At 33.7% G+C, this 27541-nt stretch overlaps 1 protein-coding gene across 7 annotated transcripts in view; it reads left to right on the forward strand.

The window, feature by feature from the left end:
* The window catches only part of Epha6 (EPH receptor A6), a 933912-nt gene that overhangs the window by 105117 nt on the left and 801254 nt on the right, over positions 1-27541 (forward strand). Inside the window, exon 3 of one of the 7 annotated variants that reach the window (XM_074072947.1) lies at positions 6293-6411. The exons of the other annotated variants lie outside the window; for them this stretch is intronic. Coding sequence (XP_073929048.1) covers positions 6293-6411 — 119 coding nt within the window. The remainder of the gene's footprint in view (positions 1-6292; positions 6412-27541) is intronic. 7 annotated transcript variants of the gene reach the window in all.

Raw genomic sequence — 27541 nt, forward strand, 5'->3', positions numbered from 1 at the left:
TCTTTCTTCAGGGGTTTGTAGTTCTCCTTATAGAGGTCATTCCCATCCTTTGTTAAGTTTACTCCTAGATATTTGATTTTTATTTGGAGGCTTTTGTAAGTAGAATTGAAAATCTTGAAGAAATGGACAGATTTCTAGATACTTATAACCATCCATAATTGAACCAAGAGGATATTAATCACCTGAATAGATCTATAACACAGAGTGAAATTGAAGCAGCAATAAAGAGTCTCCCAAAAAAGAAAAGTCCAGGACCTGATGGATTGTCTGCTGAATTCTATCAACCATTAAAGAAGAACTGATACCAACCCTCCTTAAACTGTTCCACGAAATAGAAAGGGAAGGGACACTGCCTAACTCATTTTATGAAGTCAGTATTAGACTAATCCCAAAACCAGACAAAGATATGTCAAAAAAGGAGAACTCTAGACCAATTTCTTTAATGAACATCAATGCAAATATCCTGAATAAAATATCGGCAAACTGAATCCAACAGCACATCAGAAAGATCATACACCATGACCAAGTTGGCTTCATCCCAGGGATGCAGGTATGGTTCAACATATGCAAACCTATAAATGTAATACAGCACATTAATAGGAGCAAAGACAAAAACCACTTGATCATCTCAATAGATGCAGGAAAAAGAGTTCAACAAGATCCAACACCACTTCATGATAAAAGCTCTAAGAAAACTAGGAATAGAAGAAAAGTACCTCAACATTGTACAGCCAGCATTATTCTTAATGGTGACAAACTGAAACCATTTCCTCTAAAATCAGGAGACATGGGTGCCCACTATCCCCACTCCTATTCAACATAGTCCTGGAATTCCTAGCCACAGAAATTAGGCAAGAAGAAGAAATAAAGGAATACAAATAGGTAAAGAAGCTCTCAAAATATCCCTATTTGGAGAGATATGGTCCTATACCTTATAACCCAAAAAATTTTAAAAGAAGATTGAGGAGTACAGATATGCAGCTTTTAGACTTGCCCTTTTCTGGTTCCCCATTCACAACAGCACCTCCAACCCTTATTTTCCAAGTACTCTAAAAACCAGTAATTCCAACCTCTTCTCCCTCAGTAGGGGAATCAATAAAACTACTATTTATAGCTTGAGTCTTTGTTTCCTTCCTAATAGCACTCTCTCTGACACTGTAGACAGGTGGGTGCCTTCAGTATAGAGTTGGGTGGGACATCTAAGATATGAAACTTTTTTGTCATGGTTCTCATCTTTCAATGATACTATAACCTTTAGTTTTGACTTCTGAGTATTTTCAATACTGTCAGTCTCCCTCATCCTCAGAGTCTATTCTGCTTATTAGCAAAAAACTTAGCCTAATTTAAGCAAATCTATGTCTCCTTTTAGGAACAGAATGACCATCTTATGCCTGCCCCACCATTATATTCTGGAGGCATAAATATTTACCTTCTCAGCTTCACAACTGAAGAAAAATTGTGCCTCGGGAAAAAATCCAGTCTTAATTATATCTGATTTATAAAATATTAAGATGAAGTGTCAAACTTTAGACTTTAAAGTTGATGTTGAAACAAGTTGAGACTTTAAGGTTTGAATGAATTCATTTCATATATGAAAACATGAATTTGAGGGTCCACTGGTCAAATGTTATAGGTTAACTTATATGAACCCTAAACTGCATTTATTGAAGCCTAATTTCCAACGTGATAATATTTGAATATGAGTCCTTTAAGGGGTAATTAGATCATGAGTATTGGCCTCATGGTTGGTAACAGTTCTCATCTTGTAAAAGAAGAAAGTTGCTTCCTTAGTCTCTGTTCTTGGCTATGTGAGGATATTACAAGTAAATAGACATCTGAAAACCATGAAGAGAGCCCCTACCAGACACCAGAGGAGGGTCTTCCCACTTCTTAGCACTGTGAAAAAAAGCATATTGTTTAAGCCAACCAATCTACGACACCCAGTTATTTCAGCTTACACCAGCTAAGACAATAAGCTATGCTATAGAAAACTTTGCTGTTTTCCTAGCTTCAGATTTTCTCATTGCTGTATGCTATATTTTTCACTGTAGGTGAATTTTATTAAAGTCTGGAGAAAAATGCCCCATAACACATTTCACAAAAAATCGGGGCCTATAACACACCACTCCTTCTGGTAGGTATTTCTCTCAGTCTGATTGTACTACTATAAAGAAGTACCATCAATCTGATGGCTGATAAACAAGAAAAAATTATTTCTCACAATTCTGGGGGCTGGAAGTGTGAGATCAGGGTGCCTGGTCATGTTCTGCTGAGGGCCCTCGGTTGTGTGAAAGACTGTTGACTGTTGTATTCTCACATTTTGAAAAGGCAACAGAGCTCTCTGAGGTCTTTACCATAAGGACAGCAATCCCATTTATGAAAGTTCCAAAACCACAAGATCAAGTTACCTGACAAAGGCCCCGCCTTCCAATACTATGACTTTGGGCTCACACTATTCAACATATGAGCTTAAGTAGTAGGAGGAGTTACACCTGTATCTTTTATAGTATTCCCTAGTTAAAATGGCTTTTGAAAGGCTTCGAAATATTTTTCAATTGTAAAAAAATCCAAAAAATACACACAAAATGTATTTTATTCTTTCAAGTTTTCCAAAATTTATTCAACCAATAACCCTCTTTGAATACTCTGTTTTCCATTACATGTATCATTGCTAAATTATTTTGTGCAGCACTATAAAATTCATGATGGTTTCAGCCTCAGTTATTCTCTGTTGATTCTTTGTTGCCCTCCACTATCATTGGAAACTTTAAAATATTTTAATGTTAGCTAATTATGTTAATCTTTAGTTTATTCTGTAGGAATGAACATCTGTATCTAGTAATGTTTATAAGCTTGCTATTGCCTTCCTTCATTTGCATATTTATCTTTATTCTTGAGGAACCAATATGCTTAGAAAATTCCCAATTCCTTTCTTTAAACTGCAGATAATCTATATTTTATAAAATGATGCCTTTAAATTTAAAATCTAAAATCTATATTTAAATATTCTCTACTATTAATTATTACATATGCATGTTTCATCTAATTATTTGATGTAATAACTCAAATAAAATATTATATATGTGCTGACATGTCATTTGATCACTGTTATACTGCCTAAGTTTGTCAATAGTAAATTACCATAGACTTGATGGCTTCTTATAGAAATTTATTTCTCATAGCTATTCATATTTAAAAACTTCAGTGCATTGGCAGATTTGGTGACAAGTAAAGACAAGCTTCTCATCGAGAGATATGTGTTTTCATTTGTCTTCACATAATGGAAAGAGCTCGAGAAAATCTAAGAGAGGCAAGAATAAGATTCATGACTTCCAAGCTTTCTGTCAGTGGCTGGCTGCCTACATTGCTTTTTGAAGCCTATGGAAAAACAAAAACATCATGGTGGAAGGTTAAGGCAAAAGAAAACTGTTCAGCCCATGGCAGTCAGAAGGAGAAAAAGAAAGAGAGAAAGAGCAAGAGGTAGTGATAGAGACAGAAAGGTTTGAGGGGCAAGGTATGCCCTTCCAAAGCCCACCCCTCCCCAACTGAAGTACTTCTTCCACTAGGCTTTACCTCCTCCTGTCCCAGTCAGCTATGAAGTCTTCAATGAGTTATCCCATCATGAATTTAGTGCCCTCATGATCCAATCACCTCTCAAAAGTGCTACCAGCTAGGGACAAAACCTTAAACACTTGCCTTTTGTGGGGACATTTCATATCCAAACCATAATAGGAATCAACATCCCAAAGGCTCCACCTCCAGGTCTACTACATTAGTAATTTCAGTATGTTACTTTTAGGGTAAACACTGACATTTCAGCCCATTGTAGCATGTGCAGCTTGTGTAGCTTATATTTAATGATTGAGTCATAGAATATAAAGCTCAGTTAGTATCGCCTGTAAAAATATGCTTGATCTAATCTACCATATCTCCAAAAAGATTTTTCATGGACTTCACTTTCTTCAGCAACAAAAATTTCTCTGGTGTCTGTTTTGTTTGTTTTCTTCCACAATCTGCTCTTTTTTATCTTTTTAAGTCTACTTTCTGTGTAAATTGACATGTTGGGCAGAAGTTTATAAGAACCTTGTTGAAAACCAAACTATTATTTGTACTTCTATGTGTTTTAATTTTGATCTCTTCATATTTAAAAGATATATTTAACAGTGAATCCTTAATGAGCTCTTAATTTTATAGATAGGTTGGGAAGCTTTCATTTGCTTATGTTATGATGGATCTTTCAGACATCTCACCTTCTATTTGTAGATCTTTGTCACAGCTTCCTCTCAGATCTTGGCAGCTTTTCTGATTGTTCAGTGTTAAACTATTTTTTTTAAATATCTGCAAAATCATGCTTGTGAACATCTTGACAGTCAAAGTTTCTATCATTAAATCACAGAGGTTTTTTTTCCAAAATATGTATTCATGCTAAAATGAGCCATTAAAGAGATGCTCTTTCAAAAGATAATACATATTTTCCATTTAAAGGGATTTATTGACAGGGAGAAATAAGTTTACATATATATAATCCACAAAAAATTGTTTATAAGTGGAATTTTTTTTGACTGAATAAATTATTTTGTCTTTTAATTTTAATGGCCTGGAATTTAGTGTCAAATTCGCTCAGATTTTCCTTCCTTGCAGATTTAGTTGTCCTTTCTGTTTTTAGAGTTTTATAATCAATTTTGATTTAATCTTATCCTGCCATATTATTAAAGAAATTAAATTAACACATCTGAGAGTTCTAATTGTAGCTGTAAATTACCACTTGATAAGTGATAATTTGATTTTCAGGACTAAGTTTTTAGCATATCATATGGTTTTATTAATAACCTGTTTTAGAATGATGTGATACAACACAGGAAAAAGAAATAGGTCCCTCTACTGCATTTGAATTTTGTTAAAAAAGAAGACAGAACCACATATTGAGATGTTTACAATTTTATCTATGACTACATCATGATCATGTGTAAGTGGGAATAGGAATATTCATAAAAAATCACCTAGTATGGTTTGTATTTTTTCAATGTTTTCAAGTACTAGTGAGGTTTCTATAAAATTATAAGCTAAGAAAGGACAGCTAAGAAGGAAAATGAAATTTTTAAAAGCATTTAAATTTAAAAATCATAAAAGATTCACACATTTCAAATGTCCATTTTCTAAAGGAATGTCAATCTTAAATATGAAAACATTGATTTCTTAAAAGTTTTTAAAATGAGATATTTTTAATTATTATATGTGCTGCTAACATTATAAAGTATAGTTTTCATCATTTCTTATTTTTAATATACTGCCACCAAAATTAAATAAGGAACTGATATCATTGACCGTTTATATCCACTTACATTCATAACATAGGCACTCAAATAGTATTTGTTCTATAAGGTTTACTCAACTCTTACACTAACACTAAATGCTCTAATCAAACTAGCGAATTTAGATTAATGACTACTGTTCTAGCAACTTGTGTTCTTTAAATATTTATCACCATGTTTTTTTTTATTAAACCCGAAGGCAGTACTCAAATTAACCACACTGTTGTGCATTTTTCTGAAAATACTGTCACTAAGTCATTAATACCTTAACTACCTATTATGTAGTCAGTATTAGAGAAAAATCAAACCAAATGTTGTAATTAATTATAATGGTTTTTTGAACAAATTAAGATGATATATATTTTCAAGATACAATATTACCTTTTAAATTAAATATTGAAATGCAGTTAGTTTTACTTTAATTTTGAGTTAACACACATAGACTCACTCATCTATGTAATTATTTATATATCAATTTACATATAAATATATTTATATAGAACATATAGACACAACTATACACATGGGAATGTAGTACACATGGGAATAATTCTTTCAGACAATTCATTGCATATTTTCTAGATGGTACAAGAGCATATAATATTTAAATAATTTTTAGAAAACTCAACATAACTGTCAAAAGTCCCAGATTGTCCTGAATCATATTTCATTTTGAGTAAAGAAAATAACCCTAAATAGCTCAGCATTACTTAGAAATTCCATATATGTATGTATAATCCTAAGGATGGTTTTTATTTAATTCACACATGCATATGTTCAAATAAATGCTAATTTTAATTAATATAATACAATTGTTTTTATCTTGAGGATATTGTTAGTTTGACACAGGAAGACTCATTAGTGAAAATGAATATTTCATGTCATGTCATATAGCTCCTTCTCCATGCAAAGTTGCTAAAACAGTATGGAAGAAAAACCTCCTAAGGAAAATTTGATCTAGCTTTCCTATGCTTTTCCAGACCTATTTTCAACACTGCTAAAAGGGGGGAAATTCAAGAAGGCACTGAAGAGACCGCCTCAGCAGACCCCGCTGTTACTTCTCCTCTGGATGTACATGCTGCAGCTCCATAGGAGCCAGGTTGGAAAAGTTTCTAGGAAAACAGCATATTCATGTTAACATATACTTTTAAGTACAAAGAATTTTTTCTATGGCAATTTGTCATGTTAGGCCCCAGATTTGAGTACATTAAAAGAACCACATTTTAGTTTGAACTTAACATTTATTTATCTTCTTAATTTTTTAATATCACTAACAAGTATTTGGGTATTCAAAAATATGTTTGAACTGTAATGGTTTTAAAGTATGCAAAAATTTACTAATTTACAGAGTCATGTGTCTGTTTTATGTAAACTTAGATCAATGAATTCATGATAATTAATACACTTAATAATAGAGTATGAAGTTAAATTATAAATTTTAATTTTTATCAACTTTTCAAGCTCTCCTATGTATGCTATAAAAATGACAAAGATTTTTGTAATTCTCTTTTTGTATACCACAATTCAAGGGATCTATAATACTGCTCTTGATTTTAAATGAAATTTTAAAAGTACAAAATATTCATCTGTTGTTCATTTCATAAGTCTGAGAGGACTCTGGAGATATAGGCTACAGAATTTAAATAATGGATTTGACGGGCATTTTTTTTCTAAGACTGATATCCAGATCTAAATTTCAGATTGTAAAAGTTTAGTGGATCTCCATTCAGAATACTGAAATGTTTTATAATGAAAAGAGGTGATAGCCATTCTATGACTATAGGTTGCATACAGTAATTGCAAGTATAAATAATGTACTTAGGATATACACAGTAAAGTGTTTTAACGATATAATTGCCTAGCATTAATTAAAATTTATAAGTATGAAAAATATAAGAAATTCACTGAGTATAAGGACACAAATTAAAAACTAGTGAATGCAGTACATTTGTAAATAAAATATGCAAGAAAAGCAATAATACCCCTGGTATTTTAAATTTTGAAATAATAGGTACACAAAAAGTAAGAATTATCATTGCATGTATGTAAAATGTAAAAATATCTTATGTCTACATATCTACTTAACGAAAAGAAGATACTACTAAAGTTTAGGACATTTTTAATAGGAAAAGTGTACAATAGTCTATACTTGAGTCACACTATTTTTCACATTATCTGCTATTGTCATTATTGTTGTAAGTGGGTGTGTTTTGTTATTCTTCTTTCCCTAGCATTAAATTGTAAATGTCTTGAGAAAAGTAATCATGTGTCAATATACCATTTATATTTTTCCATGAGTCCTAGTAAATTGAATCTCAAGTACTAGTTACTTATAAAGTTTTTTGATAGCATTAAATGTAGGAAATGTGTCCTTAAAAACAAATACTACCCCAGGCACAGTTCATGCATATTTTCCTACTTTCTTGGGAGGTGGACATAGGGAACATAAAGGTTTGAAGACCAACCTGGGAAAAACTTAAAGACCCTATCTCAATCAATAAGCTGAGTGTGTTGCGCTCTGTGATCCCACTTATACTTAAAGCTATAGGTAAAAGGATAACAGTCCAAGGCCCCAGAAAAATGGCTGGAGGCTTGGCTTGAGTGCTAGAACACCTACGTAGAAGATTGTGACCCTGAGTTCAAACTCTTGTACTGTCAAATAACAATAGTAGTAATAATAACAAATACTTTGTCCAAAAATCAGCATTACTGACATATTTGCAAATAGTTAATTGATTCCTAACAGTTTATACTCATGTCATAGATATTTATGAGTCCTTTTTCTTGGGAGCTGTAAAACTTTTTTGGCAAATGTGGCTACTTTAATGGTCTGAAAGTGTTGATGTGAACAAACCTAGAACATTGATACAAATCATATTCTTAAGTTCTGATACCATTATGTATGCTGCACTGAGTAAACTTTCAATGAGACTTTACTGTCCATTTACTTGACTTTATGTAAACATAAAGTATATAGTAATTTGGGATTCCAGTGTCATGGTATAGTATGGATTATTAACATTGAAAAGAAGCAAGAATGCAATTATTAAAGGGACCATGAACCAATGAACGAAATTTCTAACAGGTCGTAATATAGAAAAATTATTTCACTAACCTGCTAATCAACAAATAATTTAAATTAGTGTGTTAAATATATTTTTTCAGTAAAGAAATGATAGTCATAAACAAATCAGATATGTGAAGATAAGCAATTCAGCTACAAACACCTGCTCCAAATAAAGCAAATCCCCAGACAGGCTCTAAGAAAGGATCATAATCTGTTAAAGACAGTCTGGTGGCTAAGAAAGAATTTAGTTCAACCTTCTTATATTACCTTATAGTAGAGAATATACCTGTATCTACTTTGTATGAGAATATTTGTGCATATCTGTAAATCTGAAGTGTAAAGAAAAGATTACCTACCTTCATATACAGATATATCCACATATCTGTTGATGTGTCCATATATATGTACACACACCTGACGATATTAAAAATTATGAGTGAAAGACAGACTCACAACCTGTGTTTGTCTGAAGAAGAACTGGAAAAGCTATTTATGAAATGACATCAAAGGAGATAACAAAGAAAATAGGTTTAAAATATCAATAGTATTGTCCTAATGTTGTATCAATTATATTATGCCTATCAGCTTATAAACACTCTGTAATAAATTAAATCCCTCTGCAGCTATTACACATTTCATTATAAAATATTAGCTCTCCGTGAAAGAACTGTCTGTATTCATCACCTTGCACAAAGCCACTCTAGCTAGCCTTTTGCCCACTGTGCTACCAAAACAACACGAGCTATCTTACCACACTCACATTGACAATTTCAGAAACCAGTTTTCAGCCTTCATCTGATTTGATTTATCAGTACCCCTTATCACATATAACAGCTACTTTCATTTCATAACAATTGTGTTAATTATAACATTGTTTTCTTTCTCCTACCTTTTTGTTCTTCTGTAGCTGTTTGCTGTTCTAGGAATCAGAATGTTGATTCATAATATCGTACATAATCCATCAGGATTTAGTCAGTCTCAAGGCTGTAAACATGTTACTGAAACCTGAAGTTGTATTCTCATCCTTTACTTCTCCTCTTATATACAGAATTGTACCTATTCAACTTGATGTTTATCAGGCATCTAATTTCATGTATCCAAAACTGAGCTCCTTAACCATCCACATCAACCTGCTCTTCTCTCAGTCCTCAGTTTCACAAAACTCCAGCATCCCATTCCTCTAGGCAGAAGTTTGCAGTTTTACTTGACACTGTTTTTCAAAAATGGTATAATCGAACAAACATTTTTGTGACTTTGCTTTAAAAATAAATCAAGAATTACAATTCTGGTTCAAGATGCTATCATCTTTCCTCTGGATTAATAAAATATCCTAATAAATGGTTTTCTGATATCATTCTCACCACCTCACCCAATAGTCTCTTTTCCTCTTTAGACCTGTTCTAACCAATATGAACTTATGGAGCTGATGAGTTCCCTGAAATGAAGAAATCTTCATTCACTCTTCTATAGTCTGAATTACAGCCAGAAAAATATAATGGTCAGCTAATTCATGTGTGACTCTGGCTAAAGAAGTTTTTTTAAGTGACATATTGAAAGTATAATTGGTTTCCATTCACTCAAATAAGTAGCATATATCTCTAATTCTAAAAAAATTAAGAACAGACCTGTTTAACTTTGGTTAGATCATTAAAAAATTACCTTTTCAGTAAAATAAAGTATTACTACCTATGTAGTTTTTTGAAAGTTACTTAAAACAATAAATATAAAGCATTTAGTGCAGCACATCAGTATCATAAATTTATAGATATAATTAGATGATCAAATAATAAGTAGGATGGTCATAGTCTGAGACTGGATCCATGCAAATGCATGAGTCCTATCTGAGAAATAACTAAAGCAAAAATGAGCTATGAGTATGGCGTTAAGTGTAAGGCCTTGAGTTCAAACCCCAGCAGTGGAAAAAAGTAAATAAATGGGTATCTGGTAAGGTCAGTATTTATTAAATAAAAAATGTATACCTATTTTGACATGGTTTACTAAGCAATTATTAACCATGATTAATCAGAGCAAGGTATCAATAACTAAGGGCCACAGAGCAGATGTGCTCCTGAAGTGAAATTATCTTCACCAACTTACACTGCCTCTTTAGGACAATGTATGCATACTAAGTTCTGAGTGACTGGGTCATTTGCCCTAGAGTCTTCTGCTGTGCCACTGTGTATTGCCAGGGAAGGTGTTTCCATGTATGTCCTTTTGTTAATGCTAGCTAACGATGGTGTTAAGTGAAGCCTCTTGTTTCTGTCCCATTTGATTGTCACATCAAACCCAAGAAACAGTGCTGCTGACTTACAAATGCATATTAAGTCCAAGGTAAGAGTGAATCTAGTCCAGTTATTCATAGACAAGAACTATATGTGGTTTTTCACTTCTTTTCAGTGTTATTCTAATATGGTATTTAACTGAAATTATTAAAATAACTGCTGACTAATTCTCTACCTTAGTTGCTTTATTTGTGACATTAGATGAATAATGATAACTCCATGAAATTATGGAGAAATAATGAGGCATTTTATAAGAAGTGTAGATAACAATGCATATATAATTATTAGCACACAAAATTAAACCTCTATAATTAGTAAGAATTTTAGGATAATTATATAGGCTTAAAATAGTAACAGTTCTAATGACAGAAATATTAAAAGGGGGAAAAGAGGTGTATGGAAAGTTATCTTATTCCTGGAATATTTATCTCAATACAAATAAAACTTTAAATTTCATTTATTTCCTTTTTCTAACTACTGTTCAAATGTCATTGTTTTTACCATTTTCTCCTCCACATTTCTTCTACTATTTAGATACACTCTTTGGGACATGTCATCTAAGGCCAGCATGATCATAGAAAGCTAGATGTTTATCAAAATATTTTCTACAGCCCAGAAATTTTTTGTGACGATCAGCACCATAGTCATAATTGACTTCTAAAAATTCAAATCTTAACAGTAAATCATGATGTCCAAACTCAGCAATCTTAACATCAAACCCCTGTGTCCTTTATTCCCCTTAAGATTTATCCTCTTCATACATTATCTGCTAAATGAAGAAGTTCTATCTCTAGAGACCTCAGTTTTAAAACCTACAGTAGTGTGCCATTACTCCAAGTTTACTGTAGTTAACAGACATTAACAGTTCTTGGAACTCTGATATATGCCTACCTTTCCAGCTTCACATTTCTTCTTTCCCCATTGGCCTTGTGTTCTAGCAAGAACACCTGTCTTAAAAACCTGTGGTCCATAATTTTTCATGTGTTTCTCTATACCTACTTCAGTTTTCTCATTTTCTAGTACTTGGATATGCCTCAAACTGCTCATGCTATAGTTTATATGGTGTTTCCGTGTCTTCATCTATAAAGCCTATCATCTGTTAGGCAGAGTCAGTCAAACTGGTATGTCTGAACCCTCACAGCATCCTGTGTACAATTCTGTGTGATTGTCATCCTTACTGTCCTGAGGTACACTGAGTTGTGGTTCTCTCCTTCATGAAGTGGTAGCTCTGTGATGTCAAGAATTATGTCTTTTTTCTAGTCATAAGATATTAAGTCAAAAACTGTGTCTTTTTCTCAGTCATGATATATTAGTTCATGGAAAAATGACTATGGTAATTGGATTTTTACAATTGAAAAAACTGAACAATGGAAGTTGAAGAGAAACAAATCATCATTATTCATGAGAAGTAATCTCCTTAAGATTTCCTTACTCCTTAATAACTAATTATTTGTCAAATCTTGAGCCTCTTGGTTCTGTAAAATCATTTTTGAGTATTACTGTTTTAATGTATATATCCGAGCTCGTTTATACAATTTTTATTGCTTTATAAGTCTGTATTGCTACATAGACATTGTAATTGCCATACTCCCTGTTACTATGTTAACTTTATGCTAATGTCTAATGTGTCTAAGCTACACATTGATTATTAAACATTGAAATATCTTATCCTGGAATTGGTGATTTAAGATAGGTGGTACTGGCTAAATATATTGTCTTATGCTTTAGCCCCACTTTGTTTTTAATTCTTTTACTCTTCCTTGTTTTTACTTCATTAAGAACTGATGTTCAGTGTATTCATTGTTGGAAATTTTTTGTTTTTGTTGTTGTTTTTGTGGTACTGGTGTTTTAACTCAGGGCCTCACCTCAAATGTTAGGTGCTTTACCATTTGAGCCACTCCATCAGCCCTTTTTTGTATTGAGTATTTTTGAAACAGGGTCTCATGAACTATTTTCTCTGATTGACCTGGAACTGTGATCCTCCTTATCTCTGCCTCCTGAGTAACTAGGATTATAGATGTGAGCCATGGTACCCAGCAGGAATGATTTTATGATAGTGAAAAAAATCATTCCTTATTCTTTAATTCACTGTTTCAAATATCATTTTTGGCAAAGCATATTTGAGAAATTATCTGGCAAAAGGCAAGTTATGGTTAACTCCAGTGATATCAATATTGCTCTTACAATCCAGATACTCCTCTCAACACCTCTGTTCCTCTATTCAGCTCTACTTGTTATCTGTTACTTGATTTAATTTCTTTTTCTTTCATCTTCTCATATGATTTAATTTCTTCTTGTTTGTGCCATGAAGAAATCAAATTATACCTTTATTATTTTTCTTTAGAATGAAGAGTAAGTTATTTGAAAAATTGACAGCATTTGCCAAGTACTCATTACTCACTACTCAGTTATTAATGCCTGTTAGTAAAAAGTCACATAATTTTTTCTGAGAAGATTCAAGTACTTAAAAGACAATCTCTGCCAGATGGTTATGTTATAATAGAATATGACCTCAGCAGTCATGAAAAGTAGCATGGTTTCTGGGAAGGAGGAACAATAGGTATCAGAAGAGTGGATACTATTTCTCATCAGTCTAGAAACTATTGTACATTTGGTTTGAGCTAAGAGCTGAGGTGGGTAGACCAATCCTGACTACCAGGGTCCTTAGAAAATAGTCTTCCTTTTCAATCCTGTACAGGAAGAAACTGTCATTATTAGACAAGTCCTATACCACCCATCAGGAAGGTGAGCTAGTTGTGATCTGACATTTTTGAGTGGCATCACTTAGCATAGTGTCCAGCAAATAAGCATAATTTCTAAGCTTACTTTCCATTACCCGAGATCAGGGGCAGCATTTCATGTCAGGAGTTTGGGGATTTTTTCCGTAGTATATACTTTTCTGTCATTCCATGATGCTAGCAGATTTTGCATGCTGCTTGGTATGCCAATCAAATGTATTTTTCTTTAAAAAGTGAGAAATGGCATTTGGGGTTTTTTTTCCATTTTTGTTTTTTTATGGTTGTGCTGGGTGGCAGGTACATTGTGGCATTTGCAAAAGTTCTTACACTGTATCAAATAAATCATATTTGAATTCACCCCCTCCATCATTCTCCTTTATTCCCCTCCATCCATTACAAATTGCACTTGTAAATTCAATTAGGTATTTAAATCAGTCAAAAGTAAAGTGATAATATTTATATTTCCAATGATTAAATCACTTTCAATTGAAAAGGTGTATTTGGAAATAGATTTAGTATTTCTATTATAGAAAAATACAAGTCATTTGTCATGCTTACATTTATTTCTAATTTAAAACTCACTGGTTATCATCTGTCCCTTCTTCTAGTCTGGTAGGACTTAAAATGACTTAGCTAACACAAGATAGTTTATTCTACTCTTGCCAGAGTCCTTTACGTAAAAAGTGAATGTATTTGGCTTATGTGTCCTGTCTTAGACAGAAAAACTTGGTATCTATCTTTCCAATACTTTTTTTTATAAAAATGGGCCATTTGTACACATTCTTCACAGATTTCTTTTATCTCACCTGACAGGGTATCATAGACAACCTTCTGTATTAGTATGTACCAGTCTATCTCATACGTAACAGTCCCTCCTTTTCACGTATACCCCATATCCAAACCATTAATAAATCCTGTCAATTCAACCTCAAAGTCCATCTAGAATCATTACCCATACTGCAGCTCTCCTAATCCAGACTCTATCTCCCTCCACCTGAGCTATTTCCAGAGTTAAGGGGCATCTTAACTGATGCCCCTTGTTCACTTGCCTCCTTCAACCTGTTACCCAGGCAGTGACCAGAATGACCTACCTAAAATGTTAGCCAGATATTGTCATTCCTCATGACAAAATCCTACAATGACTTAAATCCTATTAGGAGGAAAAGCCAGAATCCTCTTGATCCTTAGAGATCTTCCCTTCCCATCTATCTCTTTGAACTCACTTTCTACCACTCCTCCCTTGCAAGCTGAGCTCTAGTCTCAGGGCCCCTTGCTGTTTCTCAAATAAACTATGCTTGCTCTTAACCTACGCCCCTTGATCTTAATGTTTCTCTTCCTTTCAAGTTCAGATACCTTGTTCACTTACACCCCAGTTAAGTTTCAAATATCAGTACATCAGAGAAGTGCTCCCCATTATTTCATAAGAGAACACCTCCCTCATTCACTCTCCTTTACCTAACCTTACTTCATTTGACTCTGTAGCATTTTTACCACTGATATTTTTCCATTTCATTTTTATCTATCTTCTTTCTAAATGATCTCCCTGCCAGTAGACTAAAGCAGAAAATTTGTCTTATATTTTTACTGATGTGTGCAAAACAGGCTCTTAATAAATTTTTGGAAACAATTATTAAATGATTTGAATTGTTAATGAGCTATATTAGCACCTATGATATATTCATAAATATAGAGTAGCCATAATTTATTCATTCAAATATTGTAGCTATTTCACTTGACTCTAATTTTTCACTTTTAAAATGCTGCCAAATGAATTATCATGATATATTTTGTATAACATATTTCTAATAGTACAGCTACTATATCAAAGAGTAAAAATTATGAGTTTGATTTGTTTGGACAATGTGCCCTCCAAAAAATGGATTAGATATATCTTTACATCACTGAGTGGCTTTATCCCTGGATATTTTATATCTGTTACATGTATTCAGATTTATATATTTTAACTTGAATGTTATTTGTATGTGTGAATAGTGTTGATATTTATTCATAGTGGTCACGAGTTTTCAAGCGTATGTAAGGAGCATTTATGTTTTGTTGAGCTACATATCTTTCTTCCAAGGAAGCAGCAGTTATTGGTATGTGAAGATTTTCCATTAAAATTACAGAAGCTACGTTTTTTTAATGTTCAATTTTACCAGTATGCCTAGTGTTTTCTTAATTCATTTTTGGTAAATTTCAAGACTGACTGCAAAAAAAGGAATATATGTTCTTTAAAAATATGACCCTGACATGCTTGCAGGAGAAACAATGTTAAAAATAAGGGTCAAGGTTGGTACATTTTATTGAAAAGTATTTATTTCAAACTCAGGGATAGAATTCAATGATTAAAGAACATATAATAAACAAAAGCTCATTTTATTATCCATGTCAGTAAGTCCAATATTTCCCACTTTTGCAAGCATTATACTAACGACTTTTCAGATGAATGCATTTTAATTAAAAAAACTGTTGTCAGTTGAAAAGCGTTACTCACAAGTAGGAGCAAATATAAACTCTGGCTTGTGTGATATGAAAAAATGCCTTGAAGAAATCAGCAGAAGAATCATTTGCAGGTACCTCTAAGGGATAAAAATGCTTAAAATGCATACTTTTCACAGTGATGTGAATCAGTGAATCAGTATTCAGTAGGAATGTAGTAAACATGCCCTCTTCATTGCTGAGCAAAGGTTTCACCAGATCAGTGTCAAAAGGTTATGAAATTGAAAACTATTACATAGTGTAAAAAGAACATGAAAAGAATTTTTAGAACATTATTCAGTAAGTATGTCTTGTGATAAATATCTTACTAAGCCTTCCAATGAAGTAACAATCCATACACATAGTGAAGTGGCTATGAGATTACTAGTTAGAAGAAAATTTTCCCTTCATATTCTCTTCTCCTCAAGAAGGTTATTTAGGAATTGCTAGTAGTTAGGGACACACATGTGATATTAACTACTCTTAATGAGTGAATTAGAAAGTTTTTGTGTATCCAGATAGTTATGACCCCTTGCACTGCCTAAAAAACTAACATATTTCTTTCAGATGGAAACCAATAACACATTTACCCCACAGCTGGAATACAATCAATCAGATTTTCCAGGTTTTGAAAGGAAAACCAATGGAATTTGTTGATATCTGCGTTCTTTCGAATTGAGTGTTAAGCGTTTGGAATGAAAATAAGATATGTGTGCAAACAGAACATTACAAAGTTCCAAATTCCATAAAGAGAGCCTCCTAGGAAACTAGATGACACATAAAGACCTGGATGCATTGATTTGGCAAAATTTTCATTGTCCTCAGAAAAGCACTGAAATAAAATTAATAAGAAATGAATATAAGTTGCCTAGATACACAAACTCAACACAGGAGAGAAAAAATAAGAGGTATAGAGAATGTAAACTACAGTGATGAGAAAAATATAAGTTAGATGAAGTAAAACACTTGTGCACCTAACTGAACAGAGCAGAAATAATGTGGAGAGTGATTTGGAAGCTGGTACAAATGAGTGAATATTAATAATGAGCCATTGAAAGGAATTTGTATAATAAAAATGCAGTGACCTTAACAGATCAAAATGTAAGATTGTAAACTGAGAGAAATCTATGAAGTTACAAAATATTTGAATAATATAAAATGGAGAAAAATTAAATGTTGATCATGTTAGATGGCTAAAGGTATCACTATATTAGACATGGATGGTCTCAAGTTAATTTTGAAAATTCAAATCAAATAAAGGTATAGAAAAGGGCCTCTAATATGAAGAGGCTTTACATACTTTCAATAAAACTCTCTTCTTTAATAATGTAGAGAATAAGTGATGGGAATGCTTCAGAGACTAAGAGGATCTTGACTAAGAGGAAGTTATTGAATTTCAGTCACCTTTTAATACTTGTCCACATAACACTAATTGGTGTTGTGAAAATAATGGAATCCCTGGAAGTAAATATACAAGACATTGTAATTCTCAGTAAGTAAGAAAAATGGGGGCTGGAAAAAGTAACAGTTTACTTTTGTTGATTTTATTTAACCTAAGTAAAGCGAGATACCCAAATGACCTATAATGCATGAAATACCCTCTATCTCTTCCCCAAAATCTTTGAAGTATTACATCACAAAAAGTAGAGAAAATGTGTTAAGGTCCTGCCTCATGACGTCTATTTTAAGAGAGTCCCCAAAGTCTCAGCATTGGAAATTTATATGTAGGTTTGTAGTCTATGTTTCCCAATTATGTAACTCAACTTTTGGATGAATATTAGATTCTTTCCTGATCTCCATTGTCATGTCTTCTTTAGGATTTTAACTTTTAGTGTATTTACTATTTCTGTGACTTGGGGATGTGTCATTTAACTTCCATAAAACTCGAACTTCTTAAATGTAGAGTGTGCATAACATTATTACCTACCTTGTTAGACTTTTGTGAGGACTAAAGATGATATTGCTTGTAAAGTCTTTAATGTAGGACTTGTACTCATTCAATAAATACAATTAATAATATTGTTCAATACTATTATTAATATTGATGATGAAATAGTTATTGGATAATTCCATTTTCTTCCACTGGTATTCTTAAAAGGGATGGTAGTGAACAATCACGATCAAGTACATTTGATTGGTTATTTGTAGTATTAAATGCACAGTCTTCATCTTCATAATGGCGATTACCTTAATAATTACTTACACTTTTAAAGGTTATTTTTGTTTTGCTAATTATTAAATGGATGATGAGGAGTCAAGAATTTAAGTAGTAGGACTGGTTAGGTGGCAGCTGCTGTAATACAGTAAGAGATGATGATGGTTTGAATTGCTATTAGCAACACTGATGGAGAAAATAATGTATGTTACATATGTGCAGGAAGTAAATTTAACACAACCAACTGTTGAATATATGCCAGCTATGAGTGGGAAAAATAAATGAAGGGTTGCTCCTAAACTTTGCCCTTGGTTACCTGGTAGGTCATGGTTTTATTTTCTAAGATGTGTAAGAATGAAAGAGGAGCATTAGAGTGGATAGATAGTATCAAGAGACCTGTTTCAGTAGTTTTATGATGCCTAGTAAGCATCTAAGGAAATATGTCAAAAAGGCTATTGTGCATATATATGCATTTGGAGTTTGGTAAAGAGGTAGGGTATCTACATGTAAACCAGGCAGTTAGAGATCACTAATGTGAGAGTGTAGACACACAAAGAAGTGGGAAGAAATCATTACTTTAGTAACTCCAGCAATATGTTCCTTTATAAGCTAAACTTTCCCATTATTTTAATTGTGTCACCCTCTTTTTTTAAAATTTTTGTTGGTTCTCAGGTTTGAACTCAGGACTCTACACTTTCTTATTTTTTCACTGGAGTCTCCCATGTATGCAGGGGATGGCCTGAACTACCATCGTCCTATTTACAGTTTCTATGTAGCTGGGACTACAGGCAGAAGTAACCATATCCAGCTTTTATTACTTGAACTAAGGGCTTGTGAACTTTTTGTCCCAAGTGGCCTAGAATTGTAATACTACTGCCTCTGAGTTGAGTAGCTAGGTTTGCAGGCATGAGCCACTGCACCCAGGTTTCATTGTCTTTATAACCACACCATGTAATAAATTTTCAGATTTATTTATAAATGATAACTGGTACTCCATTCTATACCTCATTTCTCATTCCCTTTTTGTTAGTTCACTTTTTTAAATGGAGTACCTGATTGGCTTATATCAACTTCATGTTTCCTGACCATTGCATGAGGGGACAATCTCCTTTCAATAGTATGGGTGAATTTCTTTAGTTTATTAACCAATATTTTCCATACACAATGCATGTTAGATTCATGCTCTCAGCTTCACATGGCTTATCTCATTAAGTGATTGTAATAAGCTATGCAATGAATACCAGTAGTTTGTTTTATTGATTAAGAACTGAGTTCAAAATAAATCTGTCAAATCACAGTTTTTAAAGTATGGAACTGGGATTTGAAAACATTTCTATTTAACTCCAAAGCCTAAATTTAAGAAGAAAAAAATTATAGGAATTGAAGCCCTGAGTTGCCTGCAGCTATGTTTACATTTGACAAACTTCATGTACTGCAAGGCAAGCAAAAGCTGATAAACAAATATTATAGAAAAAGACTGAATATCCAAGAACATTTGAGTTTGAGAATCCATTTTTCCTGGGATTATTCAACCCTTCTTTTTCTAAGGTACAACAAAAATTAGTCAACTTCTTTTATCAAGATTGCTTAACTTTCAACTAGGCCATCTTAAATAATTCATACATTATTTTTGAAATGGAAAGATTTTATTTAACATATTTATTAATAGAATGATATTAATAAAGATATATAACTAACAGTATAAATATTTACTCATTTGAAGTGTGCAATATAATGGTTTCAATACATTCACAAAATTGTGCAACCATCAACACAAAGATCAGAGTATTTTCATCAACCTTAAGAGAAATTCTGTACCCATTAGCAATCCTTCCTCAAGCTGCCCTCCCAGCCTAAGGCAAAACATTACCTGCTTTCTTTTTGTCAGGATTTGCCTAATCTTGGCATTTCTATAAATTGTGTCTTATAATAAATGTGTTCTTTTGTGAGTACTTTCTTCCAACTAATGCAATATTTTTAAGATTCATCCATGTTGTAGCTGTATTTTGGTTTTCATTATTTAGCATTGCTTTTTATTGCCCAATACTATTCAATTATATGGATAGAACACATTTTATTTATTTACAATCGGTAGAGGGACATTTGGATTTGCAGTTTGGGCTAGATGAATAAGACTGCTTTGAGTGTGCATGTAACGTTCTTTTCTGGAAGTATTTTGTGAGTTCTTTTGAGTACATACTTAAGAGTAGAATTATGGGTCATATGGTAATGCTATGTTTAGCATTTTGAAAAACTGCCAGATTATTTTTTACAGTGTCTCTGAGATTTACATGCCCACCAGAAATGTATGAGGGTTCCCATTATGCCTCATTTTCTTCTATACTTGGATTCTTTTTTACATTTTTATTAGCATAATTTATACATTTTTATAACACCTTAGTTATACAAAGGGGTTTCATTATAATATTTCTGTATTTGTATACAATGTAACCAAATCAAATTCACCACCACTTCTCTCACTCCTTCTGGTCCCCACTTCTCTCCTCTTCTTAAAGCAATATCAATAACTGTCATTGTTCTATTTTCATATGTGTATAAAGTATTTCTACTATATTCAACCCCTACACCCTCACCATTTGCCCTTCCCCCTCCAAACAGAACCTGTTTTACATTTTGTCATTCACTTTTAAAGACTATATTCTGCATATGAGAGATGAAATGCAATGTTTGTCTTGCTCAATCTGACTTATTTCATCACATATACTTGTTATTGTCAGTTATTTTTTTATTGACATCCTAGTGGGTATGGAGTGGTTTTATATTTTAGTAGGTTTGTGTTTTCCTAACAATACTGGGAGCTTTTTATATGCTTATTAACTATTTGCCTACTTTCTTTTGAGAAATGTCTATTCAAATCTTTTGCCTGATTTTAAATTGGGTTACTTATCTTTTTATTGTCTAGTTGACAGAACACTTGCTTATTATGGAGACAAGTTCCTTCTCAAATGTATGATTTATAGATGATTCTCCTGTTTGTTGGGTATTCTTTCTGCAGGGTATCATTTATAGCACAAAAGTTTTTAATTCTGAATTATAATCACTTTATTTATAATTTCCCTTCTAGATTGTTACTTTTGGTGTCATATCTAAGAGACCATCAAATAATCCAAAGTCACAAATATTTGCTCCTTATATACTTTTAAGGCTTTTATTTGAGTAATATTGTTTTTCCATAATAAATTCATTACTCATGAAACATAAAAAACAACTGAAAAAACAGAAAAATTAGCAAACAAGATCACTTCTGATTGGAATGATTGGGGAAGTTTTCCTTAATATATAGCATTTGACAATTTCCTGAACTGTGAAAAGATTTTTGAATGGGTAGAGAATATTACAGCAGGATAACCATAAGAATATGTAGAAAAAGAAAATAGCAAAAGCATCAAAATAACCATTTAATTTTTGACTGTAGTATGCTTTGCAAAGAACCTGGCACATAACCCTAAGAAACTGATAACCAGTGCAAGGAATGGTTTTGGGGTACCTCAGAATTGTCTCACCCTGAGGATAGACAAGAAACCCCAAAAAAAAAAATAAGATAGCATTTGATGTCCTCAATGCAAAGGAACTTATGCAGAAACTTTAAAGCAACAGAGCCCAATAGGAGAAGGGAACCAGGAACTAGAGAAAAGGTTAGTTCAAGAAAAATTAATTTAGAATGTAACACATATGTACAGGAAAGCAATGCAAGTAAGCTCCCTGTATAGCTATCCTTATCTCAACTAGCAAAAACCCTTGGTCCTTCCTATTATTGCTTATACTCTCTCTTCAACAAAATTAGAGATAAGGGCAAAATAGTCTCTGCCTGGTAGTGAGGAGGTAGGGGGGAAGAAGGAGAAGGGTGGGGCAAAAGGGAGGGTGTGGGGGGAAGGGGGGAGAAATGACCCAAACATTGTATGCACATATGAATAAAAGAAACTGAAAAAAAATAATTGTCTCACCCTAGAAGCAAGTGAGCTTTTTCTCTAGGATCCTCTGTTTAAAGACTGATTTGAGGTTATGTTAAGTCCAGCAAGGGATATAGCCTGCTCTTTAGTAGAGCAAGGTAGAGTTCTAGGACTTGTGGTAGAGAACTGGTATAGTAAATGCAGATTAGTCCAGGACAGTGATTTTTTTATTGTCAAGTGAAAGGAAAGCCTATTTTGTCACCTGATCATGAAATTTTTTGGTTTTTAGGTTCAGCAATATCCTCATTGGTTTCCCATCTATGTAACATCTGGGAATATCTTCATCTGTTGCCAGTGACACAGAGATCCCTGTGTGCTATTGTTCCTAGATTGCTGTTCAAGCTTAACTGCCCATTTTGTCACTTGGAGCAATTAAAGTCACCTTCCCTCTTACAGTTAAGTCTTTCCATCCAGCCCTTCTCTTCCCAATCCCATTATTTCCTCTGAAACTCTTACTACAAACCTGCCAATCTGGTCTTTAAAGGACTACCACAACTATATCACAAGGTGAGTGTGTTCTCATTAGCACTTTTGCTTTTATCCTCTATGGAAGGATTTGTCCAACTCAGGAACATAGTCATAATTCATCAAACTTTGTTCAAACTTTGTTCAAGCATTTTTACCTTTTTGATTCTGGGTCATCCCTCCTGTCCCATACTTTAAAGGAGCATCTTAACAGTATATTGTGACTTATTCCAGCTGCCATTAAAATCTGAGTCATGGATGGAGAGGCCAATATCAGTCAACTCTCTCTTTGTTCAGCGGTCTCAAGATGCTTTCTTTAGCATGGATTCATACTTCTTCCCTAAATAGATTAGTCAGGTCCTGTGGTTCTTTTGATGAATAATTCCCTCCCTTCCAATGAAGGAAAGTACTTATATAGTTGGGTTATACTGAGAATTGACTCTACTTGACCTTGAAGTGTTAAGGGTAGAAGAAAGGGACACATAAACCAGGGAGATTTTATTTCACTAGACATCTGACTGAGGTGATGCCTCTGAGTATCCCCCAGCAAAGGGAGGCTACAGTTCTCCAGAAAACACAAGGGAGCCACTTGGTTTTGGTAAATCTAGAAACTTAATTTCAAATGCCTCCATCTATTTGTCTCCATTCCAGAGCTGAAATCCTTCCCCATCCATGTCTCATTGTAATGTATGAGAAACATTGTAGTTATGAATTCTTCCTTCTCTACAGGACACTTCATTGTCCAATCAGGTCCTGAATTTGTTTTGAATACTTCCCTGCTTTTTAGAGACACTACCTTACAGTGTCTCCATAAATGCTGTTATTAAATCCTTCTATCTAAAACTTGCCATGAACTGGAGACTGACTTGAGTTGAGTTTGTCAGTTTTCCTTCCTCCAGTGTATTGATGACCCTGAAGTACTGACTGTCTTTATAATCATCTTTGCAATTACAGTGTAATTCTCTCCAATTCTAGATATGTTACATACATGAATGTCACCCTCCCACCTGTACAATTTTCCACTTGCCCCCAGGGAAGACTATTAGCAATTGAAATACCTGCAATGCCAGGGTTTATCACTGTATCACTTACCACCAGCAAAGGAGCCCTTGCAGCCACTCAGCCAGTGAGTAATACAGAACTGCTTCCTAGAATTATTTTCATACCAACTGTCTTAATTACAAGTCTGTAGTAAACTGGTGCTGAGACAAGAATTGAGCATCAGTACTTTATTTGGGAGCTCTAGGGAACATAAGTTATGGTGGAGAAGTGATTCAGAAAGAGCATGCCAGTAATAAAAGGTGTTTATTAAGTTACTTCCATTTAATAGCATAAGTAATTGGAGGTAATCTTACTGGAATATTTAGGGAAATGGTAGAAAGCATGTCTCACACACCAAATTCCATGAGTTATTTATAAGATGTGGTAATTCCTCAGAACTTTTGATGTGTTTATGCATAAAGATGCCCTCTGTTGTGTTGAGGGGAGGGAGACAGCCTTCACACAGAGTGGATATGAGAGCGCCCTGAGAAGTGGGAGAAAATGGGCAGCACTAACACCATCTGCCTAGGGAAGAAGTAAAATTAAGGTTAATTGATGTTGGATTATGGAGAGCCTTCAATGCCATTTAAGGAAGTATTTAGACTTGATTTTCTCTAAAGCAGGAATTTAACATGGTAAGAATTGTGGCTAATATTAACGTGGTTTATAGAGTAGGTTCAAAAATAGAGACTTAATTTGGTAATTTTTAATATGATAATCTTCCTCATATTTGCAGTTCTGGCATAGAAACTGCTTCCAGTCCTAATACTAAAACCACTTTAGAAAGACAGCAGGCTGAGCACACTTTAGTATTAACATTACAGATATCTCCAAAGGTATTGAGATCATACAATGGAGATAAGTATTCCCAAGATTACTTTCCTCTGTTCTATTGTAAATAGACAAAAGAAATTTTAAACACCCTGTTTATACTTAAGTATGATGTTTTAGTTAAACCAAATTGGTCTCTTTAAGGCAGAAACAGTTTTATGTGGAGAGGAAACATTGACCTTTCCTATGTTTTCTAGCCTACCATACTGCTCACTCACCTCTGTGTGCCTTTTAACATCATTTAACAATTAATCATTCCCAGTCATGCTTGCCAAAGAGAAAGTAACAAAAATTAAATAAATTAGAGGAAAACAAACAAAAAAGGAAGAACATTTTCTGACTAATCTGAGACCTGCTTAAAAATAGGAGAGTAAAATCTAGGGAAATGTTTGATTTGTATTTCCCAGATGGCTGAGGATATTGGACTTTTTTCATTTATTTATTGGCCACTTATTCAGTTGAAAATGTCTATTCATTTTCATTGCCTATTTGTTGATTGGATTATTTCTTTTTGCTACTGATTTTTTAAAGTTCTTTATGTATTCTGGATATTAATCCTGTGTTGGATGAGTATCTGGCAGATTGTCTCCCATTCTGTAGGCTGTCTTTTCACTTGGTTATTTCTTTTGCTTTGCCCATTTTTAATATTTGATACAATGCCATTTGTCAATTCTTAGTCTTAGTTCCTGAGCTGTTAGAATTCTTTGCATAAAGTCCTTTCCTGTGTATGTATCTTTATTTCCCCTGTTTCAGAGCTTCAGATTTTACATTGGGGTATTTTATTCATTTTGAATTTATTTTTGCACAGAAGAAGAGACAATGGTCTAGTTTCAGTCATGTACATATGAACACCTACTTTTCCCAGAATCATTTGTGAAGAGCCTGTCTTTGTTCCAACATACGTTTTGAGCATCTTTATCAAGAATCAGGTGGCTATGGCTGTGCGGTCTTATTTCGGTCTTCTCTTTCATTTCATTGCTCTATGTATCTTTTTGTGGCTGTCCATGCTATTTTCGTTACTATGACCTTGCAAAATTATTTGAGATCAGTATTGTCACACCTCCAGCATTGCTCTTTTTGCTCAGGATTGCTTTGGCTATTCAAGGTCTTTTGTGCTTCCATATGTTTTTGGATTTTTCTTCCTCTCTACAGGAGTCTTTTTAATAAATTTGGTTGCAATAAAATATAAATAAGTGAAAGAATAGTCCAGCAAAAACCCTTGTTCCTTCCTATTATTGCTTATACTCTCTCTACAACAAAATTAGAAATAAGGGCAAAATAGTTTCTGCTGGGTATTGGCGGGGGGGGGGGCGGAGTGGGTGGTAAGGGAAGGGGTGGGGGCAGGGGGCAGAAATGAACCAAGCCTTGTATGCACATATGAATAATAAAAGAAAAATGAAAAAAAAAAGAAAAGAAAAGAAAGAAGAAAGCCTATTCCAGCAACAAATTCCTCAAATTTGGAAAGCTGGAGAAGAAAGTTTTTGAGTATAAATAGTTGAAGGTAGCTTATAGGTTTATGGGAGATTGAAGCCAGATGGAAGCCAGAGTTACCTCAATTTGAAATTTGCCTATCAATGTTCTAAATGAAGATGATAAATGAATGTAGCTCTTACTAGATTAGTGCTTAACATGAAAAGTGTATATTAAAATTTTGAATTAGTATAAAGTGAGGAGTTGCATACATGCACTTAATGTCCTTTGATGATATTCACTTCACATGCTCTGTAACTCTTCCAATGCCTCCTCCTCTGTCCTCTCCTCCCCACACGTGTTCTTCCTTATTCTTTTACCTTCATTACTTTGTTTTGTTTTCTCCCCTTAGCTTCCACAAATGAGAGAATATACATTATACTTGTGTTTTTGAGACTGATTGTTTTGGTTTAACCTTATAACCTCCTGTACCATCTATTTCCATTTTTCTTCATGGCTGAGTTAAAAAATATTCTTTTTTTTTTCTTTTATTATTCATATGTGCATACAAGGCTTGGTTCATTTCTCCCCCCTGCCCCCACCTCCTCCCTTACCACCCACTCCGCCCCCTCCCTCTCGCCCCCACCCCCTCAATACCCAGCAGAAACTATTTTGCCCTTATTTCTAACTTTGTTGTAGAGAGAGTATAAGCAATAATAGGAAGGAACAAGGGGTTTTGCTGGTTGAGATAAGGATAGCTATACAGAGCATTGACTCACATTGATTTTCTGTGCGTGGGTGTTACCTTCTAGGTTAATTCTTTTTGATCTAACCTTTTCTCTAGTTCCTGGTCCCCTTTTCCTATTGGCCTCAGTTGCTTTTAAGGTATCTGCTTTAGTTTCTCTGCGTTAAGGGCAACAAATGCTAGCTAATTTTTTAGGTGTCTTACCTATCCTCACCCCTTCCTTGTGTGCTCTCGCTTTTATCATGTGCTCAAAGTCCAATCCCATTGTTGTGTTTGCCCTTGATCTAATGTCCACATATGAGGGAGAACATACGATTTTTGGTCTTTTGGCCAAGGCTAACCTGACTCAGAATGATGTTCTCCAATTCCATCCATTTACCAGCGAATGATAACATTTCATTCTTGTTCATGGCTGCATAATCAAACCTTCAAAAAATATTCTGTACATATATCACATTCTCTTTATCTATTCACCCATTGATGGGCATGTAAACTGATTCTATAATTTAGCTATTGGGACTAGTGTTGTGATAAACGTGGGTATGTAGGTATGTTTGTAGTTAGTTGACTTTGATTTCAAGTACATAATGAGAATTGGTATGGTTGGATATTTTTAATTTTCTGAGAACCCTATGAAATGATTTTCATAGTGGCTGGACTAATTTACACTCCTACCAGCAGTGAATTAAGAGTTGCTTTTACCCCACATCCTCACCAGCATTTGTTACATGTTTTCTTGATGAGAGTCATTCTGTTAAAAAAAATGATACTAGCACATAAACAAACATGTAGGCTAATGGAATAGAATTTTTAAAGTCCAGAAATGAGCAAAACAGGTTCTGCCATCTGATTCTTGACAAGTTTCTAAAAAAATACCCTGGGGGGGAAAAAAGTGACACAGCCTCTAACAAGTAGTGCTCAGAAAACTGGATAATCATCCACATGCAGAAGACTGATGCTAGATCCACTCAAAGTGGATCAAAGATGTTAATATAAGACTTGAAGCTTTGAGAGCACTAGATTAAAAAATATAGAAATAGCTTCAA

This window comes from Castor canadensis, chromosome 5, assembly GCF_047511655.1.
Source record: "Castor canadensis chromosome 5, mCasCan1.hap1v2, whole genome shotgun sequence".
Classification (NCBI taxonomy): Eukaryota; Metazoa; Chordata; class Mammalia; order Rodentia; family Castoridae; genus Castor; species Castor canadensis.